At 39.7% G+C, this 18072-nt stretch overlaps 1 protein-coding gene across 1 annotated transcript in view; it reads right to left on the minus strand.

The window, feature by feature from the left end:
- EML6 (EMAP like 6) overlaps positions 1–18072 on the minus strand; it is a 255024-nt gene that overhangs the window by 42215 nt on the left and 194737 nt on the right. Inside the window, exons 26-28 of the mRNA XM_033175697.1 lie at positions 13947–14123; positions 1724–1925; positions 1488–1614 (exon numbers count right to left, since the gene is read on the minus strand). Of these exons, the coding sequence (XP_033031588.1) occupies positions 1488–1614; positions 1724–1925; positions 13947–14123 (506 nt within the window). The remainder of the gene's footprint in view (positions 1–1487; positions 1615–1723; positions 1926–13946; positions 14124–18072) is intronic.

The following is an 18072-nucleotide window of genomic DNA, read 5'->3' on the forward strand; positions in this document are numbered from 1 at the left end:
TGATTATATTTTGGTGGCTGGCAAGAATCTCAGCATGATGTACGACTGAGTTACAGAAATCAGCCAGAAACACCCTTGGGATAATGGCCATGCCAACTCATTTCATAATGGTATGTGAAACTAGAAATGAAATTAGAAAGACTGGGTAGTTTTGTTTTGTTTTGTTTTTTTCCAAAGGAATGTATAATTCAGGTCAAACATTTTTTTAGAGTGGATTATTTAAGTGGGAGGTCTATTCATGCACTTCTATGCATATGGTTCTTTTTCCCCTTAATTCTTAGAATTAGGACATGTAAAATTGTCTGTTTGTGGCCACTTTAAAACCATGTTGCAAGCAAAATGAACTATAAAGACCACTTCAGAAAAATCTCTATTTTTTTTCTTGAAAGAGAGCTCTGAATCTTTGTAACATCTAACAAAGACGCTAGGGAAAAATTAGGGCTTTTTTGCATTAGATTCAATCTTCTTGCCAGTAGCACACCCACCATTTACCAAGTTTATTTTAACATCTGGCACTGAATTTAAGGAAGAGGAGCAGGAGGAGGTTACATTTTTTTGCATCTAAAACCCCACATAATAGTAAGAAGTGATAGGTCAGACTTATTAGTTATTGTTAGGCAGAAAGCCATACTAAATGCAAACTACTTGAATCTCATAAATTACATATTGTTGGACTAGTGTATTGCGAACATTGAGCCTACCTCAATGTGAACAGCCAACAGAATTCTTAAAACATCTTTGAGATCCATGAAATTCTTTTTAGTTATTAGAGTTTTTATTCAATATCCTCTCTCAGCGTGAATATGATACATTAAGTAATATAATAATTCTGAGCTTTTCTTTTTAGAAATGCTAAAGTGTTTAACAATTCTTATCAATACTTAAAATAGCACATTGAAAAGCCCTAAAATAATACCAGAAAACACTATTTCTACATAGAGGATCCAAGGCAACAAAATCAAATGGGATAGGCTGGAATTGCCAAATCCACCTAGACAAATCTGGGCAAATGAAGACACAGTAAGAGAAGATACACCAAGTGAACGGAGTATAAGGCACAGCTTCTGGTTAGAATGGAAGATGGTTTTTCACAACTCCACAACTATTCCTCCATGACCTCAGAAGCCTGTCCTCCCTCCTCCCCTGCTGGTCAGCAGGCTTTCCTGTCAGCTGCCACAGTCAGGACTGCTTTTGGAATACCCTAGCATTTTTTCTGGGCATGGAGAAGCCTAGCCCAGCTAAATTTCATGTCTATTCAAGTCACATTCCAGAACCAACTTCCACAAAGTATAAACCACCCTTTGTCACGTACTGGGATGTTGTGCAATGTTTTTTCCCAGCTTAAGCCTGTGTACAGGTGAAGACCCTGTGCAGATTTATAAAAGACTGACTTAAGTAGCAACTTTGAGGGCAAAGAAAATGCACTCTGGTTTAAACAAGCTTGTTGTCATCAGCTATAAGAGCAAGCAAACCTGGCAACACCATACCTTTCTTCCACGGAAACTTCCTTCAGCTGCTGGTGTGGCTTGGTGCCTTCCATTTCCCTGATGCTCACAGCATAGATCTTGGTGGTGTAGTCAATGGCCTTTTCTCTAGCAACATCGCTGTCATAGCCTCAAACAACAAAAAGAGAATGGGGAGCCAGTTGGTTTGCAGTGGCCCAGGAAGGGAGGTGGTGGGAGGTATAGTCGGCACAGGAGGCGCGTGGCAGGTGGGGGCTCACCTCCATCCTCTTCCACGTCGGTGTCCGACTCCTCGCTATCCACCAGCTTGCTCTCCTGGGTCCCCACAAACTCCCTGGTCCAGATCATCAGGGCTGTGTCGGCGCCGCCCACTGTGAGCAGCACAGAGTCATTGTGCAGCCACCTCACGTTGGTGACGTGTGCACTGTGCCCCACGTACTTCTTGAATCTTGCGTGCTGTCCCTGTAAAGCCCGAAATTGGTGATTACCCCAGCCACTGTCTCATTATTTCTTTCTCTGGGCTCATTTATTCATATTAATTTCTACTGGTTTCTACTGGATACAAAGTAAACAGTTCAACAGCAATTTCCCTACATTTCAACTAGAATGTAAGCTCCATGTGGGCAGGCACTAGGTCTCTTTTTTTTCTTCAAACAGTACCCAGCTCACAATAGGTCCTCAATATATATTTTTTGAGGGAATGAATGAAACGTCAGACTACAGAACCTATTTTCTGGGAATCTGTGGACATATAAAAAGTTTGTTCTGGTTCTCTCAAATGTCAAATGTGCTGTCTCCACAGGTCTTTAGTGTAAACTCCTGACTGAGTCTGGCTGACATCTGAGATCAAAAGTGTCTTCACAGCCATCCCCTACAGTGACTTTTGTACCATAGTCGAGGCAGTGGCAGAACAGCAAAGGATCTCTTATAAACTTGGGGCCTCAAGTAAGATGTAAAATGAACTAACAGTTTCTGCCACAGACGCTAGAAAGCATTTTTAACAGAAACACTCAAACACTGATTTAAAGACAAAGCTCCTTTTCAACAAACATAGCCAAATACATAAAACCCAATTTATCAGTAACAACTAAAAGCTTTTTGACTGGTGTGCCCAGGCCACCCCACCTTTATCCCCAGTTGAGGGCAGAGGGCAGAGGGTGGAGGGTGGAATGTGAGTCAGCTGCTCACGCCAGGGCAGTCCTGACAAGTGGTGCAAAATCAAAGCTGGCACCAGAAAGAGTTTCCATATTCAGCTCATGAGCCACAGCCTGGCAAAAACAGCTGCAGCGGTAGCCATTTAAAGAGGTGGAGTTTTTCCATCCTCTCAACGACTCCGAGGGAATACCTTACACAATCTAGAAAGCCACATGCACTCTCTGAGGTGGTGAGAGAGCCACCAGTATCCTAGATGAAAATTTTATTAATTTACAAGTGGCTCCCAGAGGGGTTTGGACTGGCATGCTGGAGAATCTGAAACCAGCATAGACACATGGCAGCGAACAGGTACAGGAGCATTCGTGACTTTGTAATACTCCTGGTCAAGATCTCCCTGTATTTGGCCAACCACTAGCTGACAGCAGAGTGGAACTGCCAACTCCTCAGTAGAGTACTGAGCCTAGAAAGATTCCTGAAGCAAACAGGCAGGTCTATTTCCAGGAGGCCCTCCAGAGTCATTAGTTTGCTAGCATAGGCAGAACAAAAGAATTTCCAAGAAAAACCTGTTCGAACATGTGAGATCCAGAAGGCATGGAAACAGAGGACAATCACAGCAGCTGCAGCCATGTGTCCTGCTGGTCTTCTAGCTGGAAGCAGGAGCACATCCAGTTTATATACTACAAATGCAAGCTGTTTCTTTACAGAAGTAAAAGAGCATGAGAAACGCCTCTCTACACCCTTAACTTATAAGAGGGACACAGGGTTTCCAGATGGGAAGAAAAAATGCAAAAAAAGAAAGGTTCAGGGAAAAACAGACTCTTAAGGGATGAGATTCAGGTTGCAGAGGGAAAAAAGGGACATAGAGGAAGAGAAAGAGAGGAAAAAATTCAGGGCCAATGAAGAGATTTAACAAGGCAGCGATTCTCCCAGCAGTGGGTGATTCAAGATTCTCAGAATAGGAAACGAGATCACTGCTCCATGCAACAATAAAGGGAACTGACACTTGGTAGAAGGTTCTGTGAAAGCAGCTGCTGTTTCAGGAAGAAGACACTGGCAGCGATGTTTAGTGGTTCCCGGCAGGGCCTATGGAGGAAACATCCTCAAGACCTGGCACAGCCAGTGGGATGAATGACCTTTCTAGGTCTTCAAGCCGAATCTGCATTTGTTACACCCATCAGAACTTGCTGCTTCCCCACGACTCTCTTATTCATCGAGTGATGAAATAATGGATGATAGCACCAGAAAAACCTGGAATATGGGCAGGTGCAGTGGTTCATGCCTGTAATCCCAGCACTTTGGGAGGTTGAGGTGGGCAGATCACTTGAGGTCAGGAGTTCAAGACCAGCCTGGCTAACATGGTGAAACCCCAACTCTACTAAAAATACAAAAATTAGCTGGGCATGGTGGTGGATGCCTGTAATCCCAGCTACTCGGGAGGCTGAGGCAGGAGAATCGCTTGAACCTGAGAGGCAGAGGTTGCAGTCAGTTAAGATCACACCACTGCACTCCAGCCTGGGCAACAGCAAGATTCCATCTTAAATAAAAAAAAAAAACCTGGAATATGTCTCCAGAGTAGTGGTTGCCAATCCCTTGTAGGGAGGAAATTTCTGAGAATCTCATGAAAGCTGGGCACTCACCCCCTACATTCACATTTCAGTTTCCCTATCTGTAAAATTTTCCATGCAAAGTTTCTCTCTGAAAAATCATCCTCTAGAGCTTTTGACATTCTGAGCAGGAAACTTAAGGACTTGAGGGCATGGAGGGTTTTAAAAATGCAAATGACATAGTGGCATTTTACTCTCTCCATTTAGCAGAAGGGTCTAGGTTTGGAAGGGAAGGGAGGCTATGGGAAGCAATCAGCAGGCCATACAGATGGAGTCAAAAAACAGAATTTGGTTTTCTGATCCATGGTTTAAGATACTACAAAAATGGGTCGTGCTCTTGTTAGGGCTCTGACAAAGGTTAGAGTCTGTCTCATGGAGGCTGGGACAAGATGGTTGTCAAGGCACTAACGATCTAATTGAGAAGGCTTTAACCTATAAAACTGAATATTCATAAAGATACACATCTGGCATGGAAAGAAAAATGCCTGGAAGAGATACCCACTCATGGGAAAGTAGAATGAGAAAAAGAGCCAAGATAATGAGATGATTTTAGCTCCTAACAAATACAACTTGAATTTTGGACACAGAGCTGTGTGGTGGTAATAAGATCTCACAGGTATCACCAAGACTGATGACATAGAACTTAATGCGAGAATATAGCAATGGCATGGTACATTAGTCTGCTTGGGTAACCATAACAAAATGCCCTAGGCTGGGTAGCTAAACAGCAGAAATTTATTTCTCACAGTTTTAGAAGCTGGGCAAGATTAAGGTGCTGGCCAATTTGGTTCCTCGTGAGGGCTCTCTTCCTGGCTTGTAGATAGCCGCCTTCTCACTGTGTGCTCACATGGAGAGAGTACAGTGTGTGTGTGGAGAGAGAAAGCTAGCTCTCTGGCATCTCTTCTATAAGGACACTGATTCTATCAGATTAGGGCCCCTCCCTTATAAACTCATTTAATCTTAGTTACTTCCCTAAATGTCCTCTCTCCAAATACAGTCCCATTGGGAGTTCGGGCTTTAACACAGATTTGGGAAGACAACCATTCAGTTCACAACAGATAATGAACTTTGTTCAACAGAGTGAGAGCAGTCGGACAAGTGTGACCATACAGCTGAAAATATTCATTGGCAAGAGATTCATGTATTTTGGAAGGAAAGTGTGCCAGAAAAATCATTTTTTTTTTTTTTTTTTTTTTTTAAGAAGAGGCCAGATGCAGTCGCTCATGCCTATAATCCCAGCACTTTGGGAGGCCAAGGCAGGTGGATCACCTGAGGTCAGGAGTTCGAGACCAGCCTGGTCAACATGGTGAAACCCCATCTCTACTAAAAATATAAAAAAACTAGCCAGCTGTAGTGGCAGGCACCTGTGATCCCAGCTATTCAGGAGGCTGAAGCAGGAGAACCACTTGAATCCAGGAGGCAGTGGTTGCAGTGAGCTGAGATTATGCCACTGCACTGCAGCCTGGGCAACAAGAGCAAAAACTCCATCCTCAAAAATAAGTAAATAAGTAATTCTTTTTTAAAAAAAGAGGAAGACAAGTGATTCTATCAAAATAATTCGTATTTGGCTAGTAGTCTTTTTAAGCTATGAACCTATTTCTTCAATCAAATCTGACACAGAACTTAAGAATGAAAAGATAATTTAAAATAATGGAAAAAGATTTGTACAGATACTTCCCAAACAGTAAATAGACGAGAAAGTGCTCAGCATCCTTAGTCATCAGAGAAATGTAAACTGAAAACACAACTGGATACCACTATCTACTCCCCAGGACAGCTCAATTTTATGCATCTGACAACACCGAATATCAGCAACTGGAACTCTGACATTTCTGGTGGGAATACAAAATGATACCACTTTGGAAAAAGGTCTAGCAGTTTCTTAAAATGTTATATATTTTCTCCATGACTCAGAAATTCCACTCCTATGTATTTACCTAAAAGAAAGAAAGCATATGTCTACAAAGACTTGTCTAAAAATGTTCATAGCAGCTTTACTATAACTCAAAACTGGAAAAGTATGTTCATCATAGGAATATGGATGAACAAACTGTTATATCCATACAATGGAATTCTACTCAGCTATGAAAATGAATGAACTATTACGCAACATGGATGAATCTCAGAAACTTCTCTGAGTGAAAGAAGCTAGATAAAAAGCAGTACCTATTTCATTTATATGAAATTCTTAAACAGGTAAAATTAATGGTGACAAATACCGGAATAGTTGTTTGACCTGAGGAGGGAGGGGACATGGGGACTGGCCCAGATGGAGTATGAGGAAGCAGCCTGGGGTGACAATGGCCTGTATATCTTCATAAGAGATGGTTATATAGGTATATGAGCTTTTGGTCAAAGCTCATCAAATGGAACACTGAACATTTATGTATTTCAACTGTATATAAATTTTACTTAAAAAATACCATAAGCAAATCTTGAACTCTAGATAATAATGTACATGATGTAACATTTAGGGGTAAGAAATCTTGATATCTAAAATGTACTTTTTCCTCCCAGCTTTACTGAGGTATAATTAACAAAGATTTTATATATTCAAGGTGTACAACAGAATTTGATATATGCATACATTGTGAAATAACTACCATAATCAAGCTAATTAATGCATTAATCATGACATAGTTACCACTGTGTGTGTGTGTGTGCGTATTTGGTAAGGACACTTAGGATCCACTCTATTAGCAAATTTAAAGTAAATAATACAGTATAATTAAATATAGTCACCATGCTGTATGTCAGATCCCCAGAACTTATTTATCTTAAAAGTTTATACCCTTTGCCCGGATGTGGCGGCTCACGCCTATAATCCCAGCATTTTGGGAGGCCGAGGCAGGCAGATCACCTGAGGTTGGGAGTTCAAGACCAGCCTGATCAATATGGAGAAATCTCATCTCTACTAAAATTACAAAATTAGCCAGGCATGGTAGCACACGCCTGTAATCCCAGCTACTAGGGAGGCTGAGGCAGGAGAATTGGTTGCACTCAGGAGGTAGAGGTTATGGTGAGCCCAGATTGTGCCACTGCACTCCGGCCTGGGCAACAAGAGCAAAACTCCATCTCAAAAAAATAAAATAAAAAAGTTTATACCTTTTGACCAACATCTCCCCATTTCCCCCCACTCTCCAGTCCTTGGCCACCACCCTTCTACTCTCTACTTCTACGAGTTCAACTTTTTCAACTTCCACATATATATGAGATCACAAAGTATTTGTCTTTCTGTGCCTGGCTCATCTCACTTACCATGTCCTTCAGGTTCATCTACACTACTGCAAATGACAGGATTTCCTTCTTTTTTATGGGTGAATAATATACCACCATATATATATGTGTATACACACACACACACAAGTACTTTCCTTATCCATTCATTTGTTGATGGATACTTCAGTTGTTTCCATATCTTGGCTATTGTGAATAATGCTGTAATGAACATGGTGTAGATATCTCTTAAAGATACTGATTTCATTTCCTTTGGATATATACCCAGAAGTGGGATTACTGAATCATATATTAGTTTTTAATTTTTTGAGAAACATTCATATTGTTTTCCATAATGACTATACCAATTCGTACACTGTTGGTGGGCATAACAGTATACAAGAGTTCCATTTCTTTACACCCTCACCAACACTTGCTCTCTTTTTAATAGACATCCTAACAGGCATGATGTGATATCTGTGATTTTGATTTACATTTTCCTAATAAGTGATGTTGAACATCTTTTCATATACCTGTTGACCATTTCTATGTCATCTTTGGAGAAATGTCTATTCAAGTAATTTGCCTATTTTAAAATCATGACTTTTGCTATTGAGTTGTCAAGTTCATTATATATTTTGTATATTAACCCTTTATCAGACACATGGTTTTACAATTATTTTTCCCATTCCATAGGCTGCCTTTTCATTTTGTTGATTGTTTCATTTGCTGTGCAAAGTTTTTTAGTTTGATGTAGTCTCACTTGCTTTTGTTTTTACCTGTGCTTTGGCTGTTACACCCAAGAAATCACTGCCAAGACCAATGTCAAAGAACTCTTTATATTTTCTTCTAGGAGTTTTATGATTTCAGGTCTTACATTCAAGTCTTTAATCCATTTTAATTTTTCCAAATGGTGTGAGATAAAGATCCAATTTCATTCTTTTAAATGCAGATATCCAGTTTCCCTGACACCACTTATTGAAGAGACTGTCTTCTCCTTATTGTGTACTTTTAGTATCCTTGTCAAAGATTGACTATATAATATGCATGGATCTGCTTCTGGCATCTTTATTCTGTTTTACTGGTCTATGTGTCTGTTTTTATGTCAGTACCATACTGTTTTGATTACCATAGCTTTGTAATATAGTTTGAAATCTGTATTTCAAAGTGTGACACTTCCAGTTTTATTCTTTCTTGGGACTGCTTTGGCTACATAGGTCTTCTGTGGTTACAAACAAATTTTAAGGATGTTTTTCCAATTTTTGTGAAAAAATGCCTTTGGAATTTTCATAAGGATTACATTGAATCTGTAGATTATTTTTTGGGTAGTGTGAACATTTTAACAATATTAGTTCTTCCACTCCATGAACACAGGATCTCTTTCCATTTGTGTCTTCTTCAATTTATTTCATGAGTGTCTTACAGTTTTCAGTATACAGTTCTTTTGCCTCCCTGGCTAAATTTATTCCTAAACATTTTATTCGTCTTGATGACACAGTTTTTTTTAGATAGTCTAAGTACATAAAAATGTAATTGAACTGTGTATATTAGCTTTGTATTCTACAACTTCACTGATTTTTGTGAATTCTTTTTTTTTCTTTTTTTTTTTTTTTTTTTTTTTTTGAGACAGAGTCTCGCTCTGTCACCCAGGCTGGAGTGCAGTGGCGCGATCTCCACTCACTTCAAGCTCCGCCTCCCGGGCTCACGCCATTCTCCTGCCTCAGCCTCCCGTGTAGCTGGGACCACAGGCACCCGCCACCACGCCCGGCCAATTTTTGTATTTTTAGTAGAGACAGGGTTTCACCGTGCCAGTCAGGATGGTCTCGATCTCCTGACCTCGTGATCCGCCCATCTCAGCCTCCCAAAGTGCTGGGATTACAGGCGTGAGCCACTGCGCCTGGCCGACTTTGTGAATTCTAACAGTTTTCTTGGGGGGCAGTCTTTAGGGTTTTCTATATATAAGATCATGTTGTATATAGAGATAATTTTACCTCTTTCTTTCTGATCTGGATGCTTTTTCTCTCTTTTTCTTGCCTAATTGCTCTGGCTAGGACTTCCTTGACTTGTTCCTGATCTTAAAGGAAAAGCTTTCGGCTTTTCATCATTGAGTATGTTAGTTGTGGGTTTTTCATTTATGGCTTTTATTAAAGTTCCTTCCTTCGATATCTAATTTGAGTGTTTTTAATCATGAGAGGATGTTGAGTTTTGTCCATCCTTTTCCCACATCCAATGAGATAATAAAATGATTTTTATCCTTTATTCTGTTTATGTGGTATATCACATTTACTGACTTGCATATGTTGAACCATCCTTGCATCCCAGGGACAAATTCCACTTGATCATGGCCTATGATCTTTTTAACTTGCTGTTGAATCTGGTTCGCAATATGTTGTTTCAGATTTTTGCACCTATATTCATCAGGCATATTGGCCTGTAGTTTTCTTGTAATGTCTTTATCTGGTTTTGGTCTCAAGGTTCTTCTGGCCTTATAAGATGAGTTTAGAAGTGTTCCTTCCTCTTCAATTTTTTTTTTTTTTTTTTGAAAGAGTTTAAAAAGGACTGGCAATATTTTTTCTTTAAATATTTAGGAGAATTCACACATGAAGTCACACGGTCTTGGGCTTTTCTGGGAGGTTCTTGATTACAGATTCAATCTCCTTGCACATTATTGATCTGTTCAGATTTTCTATTTCTTCGCAATTCAGTCTTGGTAGGTTGTATATTTCTAGAAATGTATCATTTCTTCTAGATTATCCAATTTGTTGGCATGTCATTGCTCAAAGTAATCTCTTATGATCCTTTGTATTTCTACAGTATCGGTTATAATGTCTCTTTCATTTATAATTTTGAGTCTCTTTTTGGCTAGTCTCGCTAAAGGTTTGTCAATTTTATCTTTTCAAAAAAAAAAAACTCAACTCTTAGTTTCGTTGGTCTTTTCTATTCTCTTTATAGTCCCTATTTATTTCTGTTCTAATCTTTATTATTTCCTTCCTTCTGCTAACAGTAACCTTAGCTTGGTCTTTTCCCAGTTTTTTTGAAGTGTAAAGTTAGGTCATTTGAGGTCTTTATTTTTCTTTCTTAATTCTACAGTTTACTTTAAATTACAGAATTTAGGTTGTGGGTTTCTGTGAGTTCACTATATTATTCTCTTGCCTTATGTGTATGCTTGAAAATCTTCACAGTAAAATCTTAGGAAAAAAGCATACACAGAAGCTGAATGTGCAAAATACAAAATACAGTGTAACTCTGTTAAAACAGGAATAGGATTCCAGAGCTTTTGCACAGGTTCCTTCCTGGCCACTTGAGATACACCTCCCTGGAACTCTGGTCTGAGGAACACAACTTGAAATGATGGTGATATATAGATAAACCACCTTGTCAGGCAGGGAAAGTACTAGCAAGGTGCAATAGTACTGTGGGGGTTTTAGTTATCTAAATAGCTACTCCAAAACCTCAGTCTACTAAAACCAGGGTATCACTAACTTTTTGCCTTGTACTGCTAGCAATTTCATTTATACGTAGAAATAGCAAGAAAAATGGCTACTTAGAACTAAATTCTGATTAAGTAAGAAGGGCTGGTAAGTGACAGATCATTGGCAGAAGGGTGCCAGGTGGCTTTGGGATGGGCAATGACGGTAACACTGGACATAATCAGATGTGTATTTTAGAAAGGGCTACTGATGATAATCTAATCAGATATTAACAAAGGAAGGAGAAGAGAGGAAAAGCGTCCAAAGTAACCAAAGTGGCCATAGAGGTAACTGGTATGTTCAGGTTAAAATGTACAAATGACAGGAGGAGCAAACAATTGAGGATGAATACAAAAGCCTTGCACAGATTTTTAAGTGTAGTTTCTGGAATGAAGACAAAAAATAAGACTTTTGAAAAGGATGTGAAAGATATATTTAGGGATAGAAGCAAAATAGAGAAAAGTTAGGAACACTTCTTAAATCAGATGGCTTCACATGAACTGAAAGTCAATTTCTCATTTCCTCTGTCAAAGAGAATGCCCTTGAAACCGCGAAGGAGAAAACAACTCAGTTACGTGAGTACAGGTACCTTCAAACGTGACCACAGAAACAATACAGTAATAGCTGAAAAGTTTAGAAATCAGGAGAGGTGGCATCAAACATAAAGTGTTTCTTGTATCCCAATGGGAAAACAAATCGGTTCTGGCAAATATTGATTCATGAGGTGATGTAATCCCTTGAAAATTCTAGGATGAAATATTACACAGGAGTTCAATAAGCATTTGGAAAAAGAAGTAGTGATAACCAGACAGTAACAGGTACACTGTGAACTAACCTCACATATTTTATTGGTTGACTTATTAGGAGAGATTAAGGATGACAGAGACCAAATCCACTCGTCTTTAGGCAAGACATTTGCCAAGTATTTAATGATATCTTCTTGGACTAGGATAAATGGCTGTACAGGGAGGTAAATTTAAATATCTGTTACTGATTAAAGAACTGTTACAATGTGTAGATTAACAAACAGAATGTCAGCTGGGTGTGGTGGCTCATGCTTGTAATTCCAATACTTTGGGAGGCCCAGGTGGGAGGATTTTTTGAGTCCAGGAGTTTGGGGCCAGCCTGGGCAATATAGTGAGACCCCATCTCTACAAAAAGTAAAAAAATTAGTTGGGCACGGTGGTATGCACATAATCCCAGCTACTGGGGAGGCTGAGGTGGATTGATCGCTTGAGTCTAGAAGGTAGAGGCTGCAGTGAACAGTGATTGTGCCACTGCACTCCAGCCTGGGAAACAGAGCAAAACCCTGTCATTCATTCATTCGTTAAAATAAATAAATAAATAAATGGAATGTAAAATTGAATTGATGGGGAGGTTCCTGGAGTTGACGTTTGATTGTTCCAGTTTCTCTTTTTTCTATGATTTAGAACTCAGGATTTTGAAAGCAGAGGATGACATGATGCTGCAAGGGAGAGAAAATGCTTTGACAAGGTATTCAAAGATACAGATAGGATGGAACATTGAGAAGAAATAAGTAAAACTTTTTGGGTATGAATGTAAAGTGCTGTATTCAGATCTCAGAAAATCAATTGTGTAAGTATAGGCTGGGGGATCATCTGAACATTTTTGAGATTGACGTCTATGATTCAATTTTTGTAGTGTGGCAGGCAAAAGGGCCAACGTCAGTTTTGTTTGATTTAATACAAATGTAAAAATCAAAACCAAGGTAGCAGTCCCACTGTGCTCTGACCTGATCAGATTACAACTGAAACACTGAATACAGTTCTAGATTAGACAGTTGAAGGAAGAACTGACAAACTGGGCTGGGCGCGGTGACTCAAGCCTGTAATCCCAGCACTTTGGGAGGCCGAGACGGGCGGATCACGAGGTCAGGAGATCGAGACCATCCTGGCGAACATGGTGAAACCCCGTCTCTACTAAAAAATACAAAAAACTAGCCGGGCGAGGTGGCGGGCGCCTGTAGTCCCAGCTACTCGGGAGGCTGAGGCGGGAGAATGGCGTAAACCCGGGAGGCGGAGCTTGCAGTGAGCTGAGATCCGGCCACTGCACTCCAGCCTGGGCGACAGAGCGAGACTCCGTCTCAAAAAAAAAAAAAAAAAAAAAAAAAAAGAACTGACAAACTGCAGTGTGCTTAAATGGAGGGGACAACTGTAAGTCATGGAATATGGGAAATATCTGAAGGAACTAGAAATGTTAGGCTGGAAACAAAATGAGACTTCAGGGGGTCAAATGTGATCTTACTAAAGATGATGGCTGGTAGAGGAATGGAATTGTTTAATGATGGTTCAGAAGGTAGAATTGTATTTAAAAAGAAAAGAGGCCAGGCACAGTGACTCACGCCTGTAATCTCAGCACTTTGGGAGGCCAAGGCTGGTGGATCACAAGGTCAGGAGTTCAAAACCAGCCTGGTCAAGATGGTGAAACCCTATGTCTACTAAAAATACAAAAATTAGTGTGGCATGGTGGCAGGCACCCGTAATCCCACCTACTCGCAAGGCTGAGGCAGGGAATTGCCTGAACCCAGGAGGCAGAGGTTGCAGTCAGCTGAGATCATGCCACTGCACAAAAAAAAAAAAAAAAAAAAAAAAAAAAAGAGGAAAGAAAAGAATTCAGCTCAACACAGAGGAAAACGTTTTAATAATTGGAGGTATTTAAAAATCAGTTGGGCTGCTGTGTGGTATTAAGTTCCTCATCTGTGGAAGTATCCTAATAAAAGTTAGAAAGACACTGGTCTGAGAGGTTGTAAAGGTGACACTTACTTTGTAGTTTGTGAGATGTTGGATTTGGTGACCACTAAAGGCCTTTCAAGGTAGAGTTCTATGCCGTGAGAACTGCACTGAAATTAGTCACTCAAACACACAATGCCAGGGAGGTTTTTATACAGCATAAATAATACTCCGATAATATGAATTGCTTATGACTTCAAATTTTAAAAAATGCACTTAGACACAATAGATAGATTTAAGGTTATTTATGAGACTGAGCAAGTAAAGATAATAAACATGCAATATTACCTTGACGGGATATGAGAAAAGCTTAACAAAACCAAAATCATCTCCAGTGGCTAAAAGGGAACAGTCTTTGGTAAGACTGGCAGCATTGACATCAGTTATATCGCTATGTGCTGGCCAGATTCCCTCGCAGGTGGGTCCCAGGACACAGGTCCATGTGGCCCACTGGATCTTCTCAATCTGAAAAAGAATGAAAGAGAATTATATTTTTGCACAACCTAGTCTGTTTTATGTAAAAGAAACAGTTTGCACCTGAGTAATTCTAAATTACTCTGACAACAGGTATTGGTGTTGAGTGCTGAGGTACACAAATTCTAAGTTGCATATTTAAAGTGGTTATTTGCATTAAGAGACCAACACTGCAGTCAGATATCCAAGTGTTTTTCTCTAGATAAAATGAACATTTTGAAATTGTGGAAATTTGACAACAAGAAGGTATTTGAGTTCTTAACTAGACATTTATACACTGTATAAGCCATAAGCTGGATCCAGATTCCCCAACCCCAGCGCTGATGTCTTAGGCTTGAAAATTCTTTGTTGTTGGGACTGTCCTGTGTATGTCAGGATGTTTAGAGCATCCCTGGTCTCCACCCAGTGGATGCCAGTAGCATACCCTTGTCCCCAGGTATTGCCAAATGTTCCTGGGAAGCAAAATTGCTCCCAGTTGAGAATCACTAAGCTAGGCTGGTCAATGGAGATGACCATTTAGCAAATTATTTTAAGAATTTACAAGACACAACTTAAAAAAAAAATGACTGCTTCCTTGGAGGAAAAAGTAATAAGATTCTGCGGCAAGCTTAATATCCTGTATGCTCTAGAGAGACTACTGTAAAAATCCGAAGAGCTATTCATATTGTATTGCCATGAATCTTTTATCCTTTAAAACTGTTTTGTCTGAAATTCTTGGCTAGAATATTTGTAATTTTTATAGGTTAATCCTGATAAGATTGAGGGTTTTCTTTCCATTTACTTAAAACAATAATAAACAATAACAACAACATTATGGCTTTCCTGGGAGATTTTGTCCCATGCACTTTCATTCAAGATCTGCTATTACACCTTAATATTCCACTTTCTTTAGACAAAGCACTGCTCAGAAGGAGTATAAGAAATTAGAGAACTGTAGCTAAAATTAAAGCCCAGATCTCTCCTTTTCAATCTGAAACTGCTTTGCACGTTGCTAATGTACCTTGCCTAATTTCTGCTTGTTGTTATTGCTTAGAAGAGAAATTACAAGATAAAGATGCAGCCAGGAGTTTCAGCCACAACATGGTAAGATGCTATACATTTGTTAGTCACTCAAATTTCTCCTCATTTAATCTTGTGTGTTTCTTTTGGAGGCACACAGAAGTGGAACCAAAAATCTGCATCTGGTCCTGTGACTTGGGGGCCTCAGGTAGGAACACAGACTGAGGTGACTCAAGGTGGTTCCCCCAGAAATCATCTCAGTTTTAGAAGCAGAGTCCCTCAACTCCTTATGATGTTCTAACCTAACCTTCACAGGAAGAGAAGCAGGGAACCATCCCTTGCTGGTTCTGGAAGCAGGCTTTTGGCCATTGACTCCCTTCCAAATTCTAGATTCCATCTCCTAGTCCACTTGCAATCCCCACAGTGATGCTGGCCTCCTTATCCCAGCAGGAAAGGAAAGGGAGCTGGTATTCCTCCCCTGGCAGACACCCCAACACAACACCATTGGCCAGATCAGGACACCATACTCTCCAGGGGAAGCAAATGTCTAACTTGCTGGAAGCTACAGAAACTGGACTTAAAATGGAGCATTAAGAATGATACCTATAATCCACCAATGCAAAAAAAAAAAAAAGGGTTATATAAACTTGTTAAAAATGCTGGAACTAAGATAGAAGGAGAGTCCTCAAGGGATCCCTTCCTCAGCACCTTGCCTCAGGTAGATGTTATCATTTTGCAAAGGAAGCAACTGAGGCCCACAGAGAGGTTACATCACTGCAGTCACAGTATGCTTAGGAAGCCGAAGGGGGAGGTTTGCTGCAGAGACTTTGCCTCCCAGTATAGTGCTGCTTTAACTGTACCATTTGTATCAGATGGATTTGAAATAGGCATTTTAACATTTGTCATATTTTAACAATTTGCTGGGTAAGCTTTGTATTAGTTTACCATGATTGTTTCTTAAAAATAAAATGCTTATTTGAAAAAGATTTTCCAAAATCCCTCATGCTCAGTCGAAGGGCCTTGGCACCACTAGGGAAGTTGGCCAAGAAAGCATCAGTTGGAGGGACTTGCAACCAACATCATCACGAATCAGCCTCTGGAGTAACAAATGTGCACCATGGGGTAACAAATTAACTCTTCAGAGCAAGCACCTGTCACTTTGGGGAGCATTATAACATCAATTTTCCTCTTGTGCATTTTCTTTTATATAATAATTGCTCATCTGTTCCAAGCCAGCCTCATCCTCCTCTACCATTTTGTTAAATTACATTTCATTTTAGTATACTTATTTGGGAGCATTAAAACAGGAAGGGAAAGTACAGCTGAAGTGATGTGAAATGATGCTTAAATCCACAGGAGAAACTGAGAGGCTTCATGGTTTAGGCCACGGAGTCACACACAGATGTCTCTGGGTTGAGATCACAGTGCTGTGGATCTTTTGCCCTCACAGAGCCTTAGTTTCCTTATCTGTAAAACCAGATTGACAACTATTAGGTAAAACTGTTATGAGGATTAAAATATAGGTGTATATATTCTGAAATTTGCATGGAGCCAAAAAAGAGCCTGAAAAAGAACAAAGCCAGAGGTAGCATTTTACTGGACTTCAAACTACACTACAAGGCTACAGTAACCAAAACAGACTGGTACTGGTATAAAAAGATATACAGGCCAATGGAATACAGAACCCAGAAATAAAGCTGCACACCTATAACCATCTGATTTCGACAAAGTCAACAAAAATAAGCAATGGGGAAAGGACTCTCTGTTAAATAAATGGTGCTGGGACAATTAGCTAGTCATATGCAGAAGAATGAAACTGGACCCTCCCATTTCACCATATACAAAAATTAACTCAAGACGGATTAGATATTTAAATGTAACACCTCAAATTACAAGAATCCTAGAAGAAAACTTAGGAAATACCATGCTGGACATTGGTCTTGGGAAAGAATTTATGACTAAGTCCTCAAAAGCAATTGTAACAAAAACAAAAATTGACAAGTGAGACTTGGCAAGTTTAATTAACTAAAGGGCTTCCACACAGCAAAAGAAAACATCGACGGAGAAAAAAGACAACCTACAGAATGGGAGAAAACATCTGCAACCTATGCATCTGAAAAGGGTCTAATATCCAGAATCTAAAAGGAACTTAAGTCAACAGGCAAAAAAAAAACCCCATTAAAAAGCGGGCAACAGGAGTTGGAGAGCAACCTCAGCAACATGGCAAAACCCTGGCCCTACTAAAACTATTATACAAAAATTACCTGAGCATGGTGGTGTGCATCTACGGTCTCACCTACTCGGGAGGCTGAGGCAGGAGGATCACTTAAGCCCAGAAAATCGAGGCTACAGTGAGCCGTGATGGTGCCACTACACTCCAGCCTGGGTGATACAGCAAGACCCTTAAAAAAGGGTCTTAAAAAAAAAAAAAGTAGGCAAAAGATATGAACAGATGCTTCTCAAAAGAAGACATACAAGTAGCCAACAAACATGAAAAAATGTTTATCACCAATCATTGGAGAAATGCTAATCAAAGCCACAAGATGCCATCTCATACCATTCAGAATGGCTATTATTAAAAGTAAAAAAAAAAATAACAGAATCTGGTTAAGGCTGAAGAGTAAAGGGAATGCTTATTCACTGCTGGTGGGAATGTAAATTAGTTTAGCCTCTGTGGAAAGCAGTTTGGAGATTTCTCAAATAACTTAAAGAACTACGATTCTACTCAGTAATACCACTACTGGGTACATACCCAAAGGAAAATGAATTGTTCTACCAAAAAGACACATGTACTCATACGATCATTGCAGCACTATTCACAATAGCAAAGATATGGAATCAACCAAGATACCCATCAGTGACCAACTGATAAAGGAAATGTGGTACGTATACACCATGGAATACTATGCAGCCATAAAAAATAATGAAATCATGTTCTTTG

This window comes from Trachypithecus francoisi, unplaced genomic scaffold (assembly GCF_009764315.1).
Source record: "Trachypithecus francoisi isolate TF-2019V2 unplaced genomic scaffold, Tfra_2.0 Lachesis_group17, whole genome shotgun sequence".
NCBI classification, from domain to species: domain Eukaryota; kingdom Metazoa; phylum Chordata; class Mammalia; order Primates; family Cercopithecidae; genus Trachypithecus; species Trachypithecus francoisi.